The sequence below is a fragment of the Elaeis guineensis genome, chromosome 1, assembly GCF_000442705.2.
Source record: "Elaeis guineensis isolate ETL-2024a chromosome 1, EG11, whole genome shotgun sequence".
Taxonomy (NCBI): domain Eukaryota; kingdom Viridiplantae; phylum Streptophyta; class Magnoliopsida; order Arecales; family Arecaceae; genus Elaeis; species Elaeis guineensis.
Genome location: NC_025993.2, coordinates 30194793 through 30204433, shown reverse-complemented (window position 1 = coordinate 30204433; position 9641 = coordinate 30194793). Strand labels below are relative to the sequence as shown.

Sequence of the window (9641 nt, the reverse complement as noted above, 5' to 3'; positions counted from 1 at the left end):
TCCCATGCGTTTCACGCGGTCCACGAAACTATTCGTGGACCGATCGCGATCGGACGGCTCAGGGAGTTTTCGGTGATGATCTGAAAGTTCAGGGGCTTGATTTGGCTTGTTTAGGAAACCTAAACCTAATCTAATTAGGTTTAACCTTTGATTAAGGCCTTTAAAAGGCCTGTGCCTCAATAGAGAAGGGTGTGGTTCGGATTTTTGCACCGTACGGAGCCGTACGGAACCCGAGAGAAGAGAGAGGCGGAAGCGCTGAGCGAGAAGGAGCAGGAGGCTCCTAGACAGCGATCGTCGGGCACTTCAGGGGTTCAGGGGGTCTTCCAAGAGAGAGAGCTTTTGTGAGAGGAACTTTAGGTGAGAGAGAATTGGGTATACAAGGATTGAGGGTGAGGTCTCCTCTTGTAAATTTTTTTTTGCATAGTGAAGTTTGCATGCCCCATAGAGGCGAGCCCTTTTGTGGCTGATCCACGTATTTTGATTGTTTTGTTTTATTTCTTCTTTCTTCCTACTGCATCGCGTGGTACTGAAAAGGTCTTGGAAGGTGGTGTCCAGGCCAGACATCCACCCAACAAGTGGTATCAGAGTAAGGCAGTACAAGGATGCAGATTGCAGCGGTGGTGAGCAAGACTAAAGATGGAGAAGACAGGAACAATCAAGATGGAGATCAACAAGTTCGATGGTAAGAGCAATTTCTCCTTGTGGTAGGCAAGGGTGAAGGACGTGCTCATCCAACAGGGATTGATCGATGCTCTCTTATGCAATGAGAAGCCGACCACCATGGAGGTGTGAGATTGGAAACAGTTACAGATGCAGGCGGTGAGTACCATCCGCATGTACCTGACGGATGAGGTGGTGATCCATGTGCTGAGCGAGACTTCCCCGACAATGCTGTGGTCGAAGCTTGAGGAGTTGTACATGGCAAAGTCTCTCACCAACACTCTTTTCCTCTAGAGGCAGTTCTACCAACTGCGGATGGCTGAGGGACAGAGCGTGTAGGAGTATCTTAGCCACTTCCAGAAGATCCTCACCGACCTCCTTAGCGTTGGCGAGAACATTGAGGAGAAGACCAGGGTGCTGGTTTTGCTAGCATCGCTTCCCCCTTCATACGAGTCCTTTGTGACTGCTCTTCTAGTGGGGAAGAGTACTATCAAGATGGACGAGGTCATCGCGGCGATACTCCAGAACGAGGTTCTCAGGAGAGAGAACCCAGCTTCGAGCTCAGGTAGTGGTAGCTCAGCTTTGGTGGCTTCTGGAGGAGTAGGAGGCGGTAGATGGAGCGATAGGAGATCGCAACGAGGGCGGTCTAAGTCCAGGAGGGACTTGAGCAAAACTAGGTATTACCGGTGTGAGGAGTTGGGGCATCTAGCCAGAGATTGCCCTCAACTCAAAAATCGGACGGTAACTGCTGTAGCGACAACCGGCAGCGATTCAGATGGAGATGTCCTGGAGATATCTGATGAGGTATCTATTTCTTTTCAGTAGTAGATATTAGATTCTGCATGCCCCTATCATGTATGTTGCAGAGAGGAGTAGTTTGACTCTCTGGAGAACAGTAAGGACACTGTATATCTGCCAGATGGATCGAGCTGTGCGATCAGAGGTATTGGGACGGTCAGCTGGAGGACACATGACGGTGCAGTGAGGAGATTGGGGGAGGTCCGATACATACCCGATTTCAGACGGAATCTTATCTCACTTAGTAGATTGGATTCGAGAGGCTACAGGATGGTAGCTGGTGGAGGAATCCTGAGGGTGCTACGCGGCGATAGGATTGTATTGGAGGGGAAGAAGCGGAGCAGAGGACATTATTACCTGGCAGAGAGTCCAGTGCGAGGTGGAGCTTCGGGAGCCAGGCGGAGCTCAGAGCGAGGTGGAGGCGGATCGGGCACGAGACAGGAGACTCGAGAGGATGAGAGACGACGTCGCAAGGTGAAATTCCTATTGCCGCAGGACGATACCCCGAGCAGGTCTCAGGTCAGGAGGAGCATAACATACGACAGAGATGGGATCGAACAGCCTGGCTCGACTCCCATGTTTGCCCATCCATGATCAGCAAGCGATTGCCCCAGGGCATGGGGGCGAGGAGATCCAGAAGCTCTCAGAATTTGGAGGAGGCCGAATATCGAGTCGAAGTGGAGATTATTAGGATTTGACGTATCGAGATTCAGCCCACATTGAGCCCACAGCGAGGTTCGCGGTGAAAAATGGAGTCCAACGAGATCAAGATCACCCCAAATGAAGCTCGGATGGAGGAGATACGAGCTTTTGAAATCGACACGAGACCCGAGGTGGTGGAGGATCGCCGGCGGCCGACGGCGGGCGGCAGCGGCGCGGCCGTAGGTGGCGGTGCACGGGACGCGCGACCCAGGCGCACGGGCGGCCCAGACGGGCGCGCGGCCCAGGCGGGTGCGCGGCCCAGCAGGTGCGCGGGCCTGCGCGCACGGGTCGGCCCAGGCCCAGGTGCCCTGCCTGGGCCCTTTACCTCGATCCACCATGGACCGGGTGGTCCATGGCTGGGCTTGTGGACCGCGTGAGCATTTTCCATGCATTTCACGCGGTCCACGGCACTATTCCATGGACCGATCGTGATCGAACAGCCCAAGGAGTTTTCGGTGATGATCCGAAGGTTCAGGGGCTTGATTTGGCTTGTTTAGGAAACCTAAACCAAATCTAATTAGGTTTAACCTTTGATTAAGGCATTTAAAAGGGCTGTGCCTCAACAGAGAAGGGTGTGGTTTGGATTTTTGCATCGTACGGAGCCGTACGGAACCCGAGAGAAGAGAGAGGCAGAAGCGCTGAGAGAGAAGGAGCAGGAGGCTCCTGGACAGCAGTCGTCGGGCACTTCATGGGTTCAGGGGGTCTTCCAAGAGAGAGAGCTTTTGTGAGAGGAACTTCAGGTGAGAGAGAATTGGGTGCACAAGGGTTGAGGGTGAGGTCTCCTCTCGTAAAATTTCTTGTTCATAGTGAAGTTTGCATGCCCCGTGGAGGCGAGCCCTTTTGTGGCTGATCCATGTATTTTGATTGTTTTGTTTTGTTTCTTCTTTCTTCCTGCTGTGTCGCATGGTACTGAAAAGGTCTTGGAAGATGGTGTCCAGGCCAGACATCCACCCAACAATAAAAAATGGAGCAATTCATGAATGAAAGAGATGGACCAACTTTGCCCATCTTTCAACCGTCTTATTTGCTATGTGACCTCCTGAGAGATGAATAACAACCATTTATCCCATCTTGTATTTTGTAAAGATTATTGACCTTCAGCTGTCTTTTCTTTGAGCGTCAACCTTCTCTTCTATGATATTTTTATCTATAAAAAAAAAATAATTTTTAAACACAAATTAGACTTACAGCATCGCTTTGAGTTTGATAGAGAGTGTTAGCATGATTTTAAGAATCACATATTAATCTATAATAATTTCTTTATTAATATAATCTTATAATATTTTTTTTATTAGTATAATTCTATATCATTTTTTTTTTAGTATGATTCTATATCAATTGTTATTATTTTTTTTTTATGGAGTCTATATACTAGTATAAATAATCTCTGAGATGTACTAAATAAAATTAAAATAGAGATGATAAAGTTGCTTTTTTTTTCTTTTTTTTTTTCTTTCATAAATATTTTAACACTTTATCTTTTTAATCACAAGATCGGCTGCCCCATTAATAGGAGAAGTTCATAACTCTACGGCTTCTGCTTTAAGATGGTATTAGGGAAAATATGGCAAAATAGGAAGCTCATTCTATATTCCCTTCTCTAGTGCTTTCTCCATATGATTTTTGTTGCTTTCTATGTCTAGTCGGTTTGTTAATATCTTTCAATCAGTTCTGGTGCAATAAGCAGTCTGTGGACTTAAGTAACCAATAGAGACTTGTTCAGCGCGAGCGAAGCAGCACCGTCCATTCGTAGAAGACTTATAAAATTTCAAGTCATATATAGCAGTCAAGATTCCATGCATGCAATGGAGTCTTTATATATCTTTTTCAATGTGAGTGAAACGGCACTGGGCTTTTGTAGAAAACTTGTAAATTACAGATTATATAGTTAGTCAAGATTCTATATATGCAATGTGGTCTCTATCTATGCATTTGGAAGAACACTGGAACAACCAATAGGGACATTTGATGACCAAGTAGGCTACTTGTAATACAAGAGCTAGTCTTGAAATTAAGATCAGTCACTGTTATGCTGTTCAAACCCCAAGGGCAAGTGCTTTTGCATCGGATAAAATGGTGCAATTCACAAATGAAGGAGATGGACCAACTTTGCCCATCTTTCAACTGTCTTATTTGCTATGCGATCGACTTCTGTTCACCTGAGAGATGAACAACAACCATTCATCTCTAAAATAGACAATGTTGTCATCCAATTATGCATCAAGGTCCATATCCTACATTTATGAATCGAACCGTCTTATACGGTGCAAAACACTCATCAGCTCAATAATAAAAGTGCCACATATGGCTAAAACTTGAAACCCAAGAAGCCTTCTCCAGCAGGAGGCTGCATGATTTCTCTTCCACGAGAAAGCATGGAACTTCAACAGATACTGAAGATAGGGTTGATCTTGTTCTTCCTCTGGTCCTCCTCATGCTTACCGGTGGCATCCGTGGTTGATGCCACGGGAGCTATTCGGTTCAGAAATGACACTGACCATCTATCTCTGCTCGCTTTCAAAGATCAAATAACTCATGATCCTTTGAATGCTCTAAGCTCATGGAACGACACCATACAATTCTGCAACTGGAAGGGCGTCACATGCAGCTGGAAGCACAAGCAGAGGGTCGTCGTCTTGGACCTCGGCTCTTTGGGATTGGGGGGATCTCTCTCCCCCTCCATTGGAAACCTCACATTCCTTCACCGGCTCAACCTCGGAAGCAACAGTTTCTTCAGGGAGATCCCATTGGAGTTGGGCCGTTTGCGTCGGCTGAAAAATCTCAACCTGAGTTTCAATTCATTCCAAGGAGAAATCCCCTCCAACTTGACCTACTGCACCGAGCTTAAAATTCTCGCCTTGTGCCACAACCAGCTCACGGGCAAGATTCCAGTGGAAATCACCTCCCTCACGAAGCTTGGTGAGCTATATCTCGGGAGTAACACATTGACCGGGGTTATTCCAACTTCCATTGGTAACCTATCATCACTCACACTACTCTCCCTCCATTTCAATCACCTGGGTGGAAGCATTCCAGATGACATCGGCCGCCTTACGACCCTGAAATATTTTCTAGTGGCTGCCAACAATCTTACAGGTACAATCCCTAGCAAGCTTTACAACATCTCATCATTGCAAGAATTCTATGTGACTGCTAATAAGCTGCAAGGAAGAATTCCATCTGATATAGGCGTCACGCTTCCTAGTCTTCAATTCCTCAAATTGTCTAGCAACCAGTTTGATGGACCCATTCCAACTACATTGGCAAATGCCTCGAGACTTGAAGTCATCTGCATTCCAGATAATCATTTTAGTGGAAGGGTGCCATCTGAGCTGGGAAGGCTACGAGGCCTTCACCTTCTTAATGTAGAACTGAATCATCTGGAAGGAGGAGATGCCAAGGGGTGGGAATTTCTCGACTCTCTCACAAACTGCAGCCAGTTAACGGTGTTGTCACTCTACGACAATATGCTAGGAGGCATGTTGCCCAACTCAGTAGTCAACCTCTCTTCACAGCTCCAAGTATTGAATCTGAACATAAACAACATGTCAGGGAGAATCCCTCATGGAATTGAAAACCTAGCCAACCTCTACTGGTTCACTTTCGATGATAACCTTTTCGCCGGTGCTATTCCAGAAAGCATCGGTAAGCTTGTGAGGTTACAGAGGCTAGGCTTGTCTTCTAATAGGTTTACAGGACAGATTCCAATCTCCCTAGGCAATCTCACACTACTGACTGAACTCTATTTGGACCAGAATAACCTGCAAGGCCCCATTTCTCCAAGTCTTGGAAAGCTGCAACACCTATCAATCCTGGACCTTTCTACCAATCGGCTTACTGGAACCATACCCAAAGAGATTTTAAGCCTTCCCGCCTTGTCCCTTCGTCTAAATTTATCTGACAATTCATTGGATGGATCTCTTCCTCTGGAGGTCGGGAGATTAAAGAATCTACACACTTTAGATATTTCTAGAAACATGCTATCTGGTAATATTCCTAGCACACTTGGTGACTGTCAGATCTTGGAATACTTGCATCTGGGTAACAACTTTTTCCAAGGGACAATTCCCCAATACTTGAGCAACGCGAGAGGCCTTCAAGAACTAGATCTCTCACGTAACAATTTAACAGGGCCTATTCCAACATTTTTAGAGGACTTGAAACAATTGCAAATGTTGAATTTGTCTTTCAATCATCTTGAAGGTGAAGTGCCAGTAAAAGGGGTCTTTGAAAATGCTACTCAGGTTTCCATCAAAGGAAATAGTCGACTCTGTGGGGGTGTTCCAGAATTACACCTGCCCGCATGCCCAGGAAAGTCATACAAAAAGAGAAAGTGGCCTCTGCTACTGAAAATAGTGATTCCAATAGCCGGTGCAATCTTGTGTATGATCCTTCTATTATCCTTTTTGATCCTTCGACGGAAACGGAAGTCGAAAAATAATGCTCCAATTGTACATCCATTGGAAGACCAATTCCCCAAAGTTTCTCATAGTGATCTGATTAGAGCAACTGATGGATTCTCTTCCACCAATCTCATTGGTAGAGGAGGGTATGGTTCTGTCTATAAAGGCATCTTGAGTCCTCACCAAACTATTGTTGCTGTGAAGGTTTTCAACCTTCAAAATCATGGAGCTTCGAAGAGCTTTCTAGCTGAATGTGAGGTGCTGAAGAGTGCTCGACATCGAAATCTTGTCAAGGTCATGACTTGCTGCTCAATGGTTGATGTCAGAGGCCATGATTTCAAAGCTCTGGTTTTTGAGTTCATTCCTAATGGAAGTCTAGAGAAATGGTTACATCCAGAGTTAGATGGGCATCATCATACGGAAAGCCTAAGCCTGCTTCAAAGGTTAAACATAGCGATTGATGTGGCTGATGCAGGAGACTACCTTCATAATAATTGTCAGCCATCCATTGTTCATTGTGATCTAAAGCCTAGTAATATATTGATTGATAATGAGATGATTGCTCATGTGGGAGACTTTGGTCTGGCAAGGTTCATGTCTAAAGCTACAGCAATCTCCTTGGCAGACAAGAGTAGCTCAATCCGGATAAAAGGAACCCTTGGATATATTGCGCCAGGTACATGCTGTTTTCATCCCTATCTTCTTCGCTTATATTTGCTCAGTTTAAGATGTCCGTGCTAAACTTTCTTTTCTGCTACTACTTTCTTTTTGATGTTAAAGATAATTATTAAATCAATATATTTTGCTCAAACATTTGCATATATGTATTGCAGAATATGGCGCAAGTGGTCAGGTATCTACTTCTGGTGATGTTTATAGCTATGGAATCCTTCTTTTCGAGATGCTTACTGGAAAGAGTCCTGTCGATGATATGTTTAAAGATGGCCTAAGCCTTCGAAAGTTTGTAGAGATGGCTTTTCCTGAAAGAGTTATGGCAATTGTGGATCCGCTAATGCCACTTGCAGAGGATGAGAGTAAAACTCGTGAATGCTTAATATCCATGATAAGAATTGGTCTTTCTTGCTCAAATGGGTCAGTGAAAGAAAGATTGAATATAAGTAATGTTGCCACAACCATGCATGCAATTAGGGATGCCTACCTTGGGACTCAAGTTCATTAGAAGATTTGGTGAAGCTTAAGTGGAAGGTAAAGTCTTAGTATCTTAACTCTAATAATTGTCAAGTTGCAGTGTTTGATGTTGTAAACCTATTTCCTAGCGTTAAACTTCTCTGAGACTTAAGCTGTGAGTTTGTTGTTTATTTTCTACCAGTGGCTACAAAGAATTAGTAATAAATATGATGGTTGTGTGTGTCTCCGCATATATTGTTTTTCCATATAAATGAAAGTTTCAAATCTAAAAGATTATTTTACCAAATGTCTGCATTTTAAGATCAACCCTGAGTTCCTTCAGCTAACTGGACTGTAGTGTTATGATATGGATAAATAATTATCATATTATTTTTTCCCCAGGGATCGATGCAATTATTATGTGGTTGGTAGCTTGACAACTAGCTCACTGCAAAATTGGTATCCAATATGGAAAAGGCCGGTCATAGTAAATGATAATGAAAGAATGGGATCAAAGAGAGAAAGAGGAAGGCGATCAAAGCTCATGAGCTCGATACCTTCATTAGGAAGAAGAAGATATAATTTTGAATTTGAATTACGTTGACGAATATCTAGGACCAGTATGGAGAAGGAAATTTAAAAAAAAAAAAAAAGCAAATCTAAATTTACTAAAGCATTACAAAGTAGAATGAAAGGAATTATATATGCTCTAATTTTGTACCTAGGTGAGTGATATAGAAAAAGCAAACCTCTTAAGCAAATTCCAAAATAAATTGAGCAGTCTAATGTAATATTTTGATGACATGCAGGAGAATGTTATGTTAAAATCAAGGTAGGAGGTGCCACAAATACCTTGTTCTGGAAGGGCTGTTGGCTGGGAAAGCGACTTTTATGCCAATTGTTTTCTAAGCAATTTCAGACAATGTAACAGAGGAGAGAGGTCAACTATTTATCTGTAGGCAGTGACCAGGTGATTTGAAGGTAGGATGTTTATCATGGGAGATTCCTTAATTTGTTCTTATTATGTTGCCATCTGGAGGATCGAGCTGCCGACACAGAAAAATCGGGCTCTTTGCTTGGTTGCTAGTAAACATCAAATTGCTTTAAGATTAGAAAATGGTGTGCCTTCTCCATTAGTTATGATGAGCCGATGGACCATCTCTTTTTGTTGTGCCCCCATCTGGGTAGATATTAGAGTTGCTGCTAGGGTTTGCTTTTCCAATTCAGAGAAGGCACTGTTCGGTCAAGATTTTTGGAATCAAAGAAAGATGAAGATTTTTTGTTTTTTTGGGTAACATGAGGAGGTGGATTCATTGATTCAACTCCTAGATACAACAGGCACTGAGCTATCCCACCCAACATACATATGCAATATTTCTGCTACAGTCAATCCTTCAGGTCATACAACGGAAAACATATTTTCTCAAACTAACCACTAAAACTAGTTGAATACACATCAACCTTTACTAGTTGACCTCCCTTCCCTCCAGAAAAGGATCTGAGTTGAAGCAGGGGAAAACTTGCGGAGCCAAAACCATCTGCTGCTCGCTATCCTCTTCTATACAATGTACCCCTTCTATCAGCCTGCAAAAGAGAAAATAATTCACTATGAATTGGAGCCGACACAGACCAAGAGCATTCTCCCTGATGTGCATATTTAGCAACAAAATCAGCCACTTTATTTGCCTCTCTGTAGATATGAGTAAAAGAAATATTAGAGCACCCTTGCTTCTAGCAATACAATTCCAGCGACAGAGGATTATTTTCATTGTGACGTAGCTGAAAGTTAGAAATAGTGGAGATAGCATAATGAGAATCACCCTCAACATAGAGAGAAGTTGCTCTTAGCTCAACCACTACAGCATATAAACCCATCCATGCAGCCACAATTTCAGCATAAGCAATAGGATAACATGGTAATGGCTTACCTGCTGCCTTTATAAGCAGACC

General features: G+C 43.8%; 1 protein-coding gene across 3 annotated transcripts; it reads left to right on the top strand.

Moving 5' to 3' along the window:
- Positions 1–4319: 4319 nt before the first annotated feature.
- Positions 4320–8937, top strand: LOC105032856 (uncharacterized). 3 transcript variants are annotated; one of them, XM_073252039.1, is made up of 3 exons: positions 4320–7239; positions 7397–7769; positions 8501–8937. In XM_073252039.1, the coding sequence occupies exons 1-2, from the start codon at positions 4512–4514 to the stop codon at positions 7741–7743; spliced, it is 3075 nt and encodes a 1024-aa protein (XP_073108140.1). In that variant the 5' UTR covers positions 4320–4511; the 3' UTR covers positions 7744–7769; positions 8501–8937. The 3 variants fall into 3 exon arrangements, with proteins under 3 accessions (XP_073108140.1, XP_073108144.1, XP_010905738.2); XM_073252043.1 differs by lacking the exon at positions 8501–8937 and having other exon boundaries at positions 4322–5256; positions 5350–7239; positions 7397–7944; XM_010907436.3 differs by lacking the exon at positions 8501–8937 and having other exon boundaries at positions 4322–7239; positions 7397–7944.
- The last annotated feature ends 704 nt before the right edge of the window (positions 8938–9641 follow it).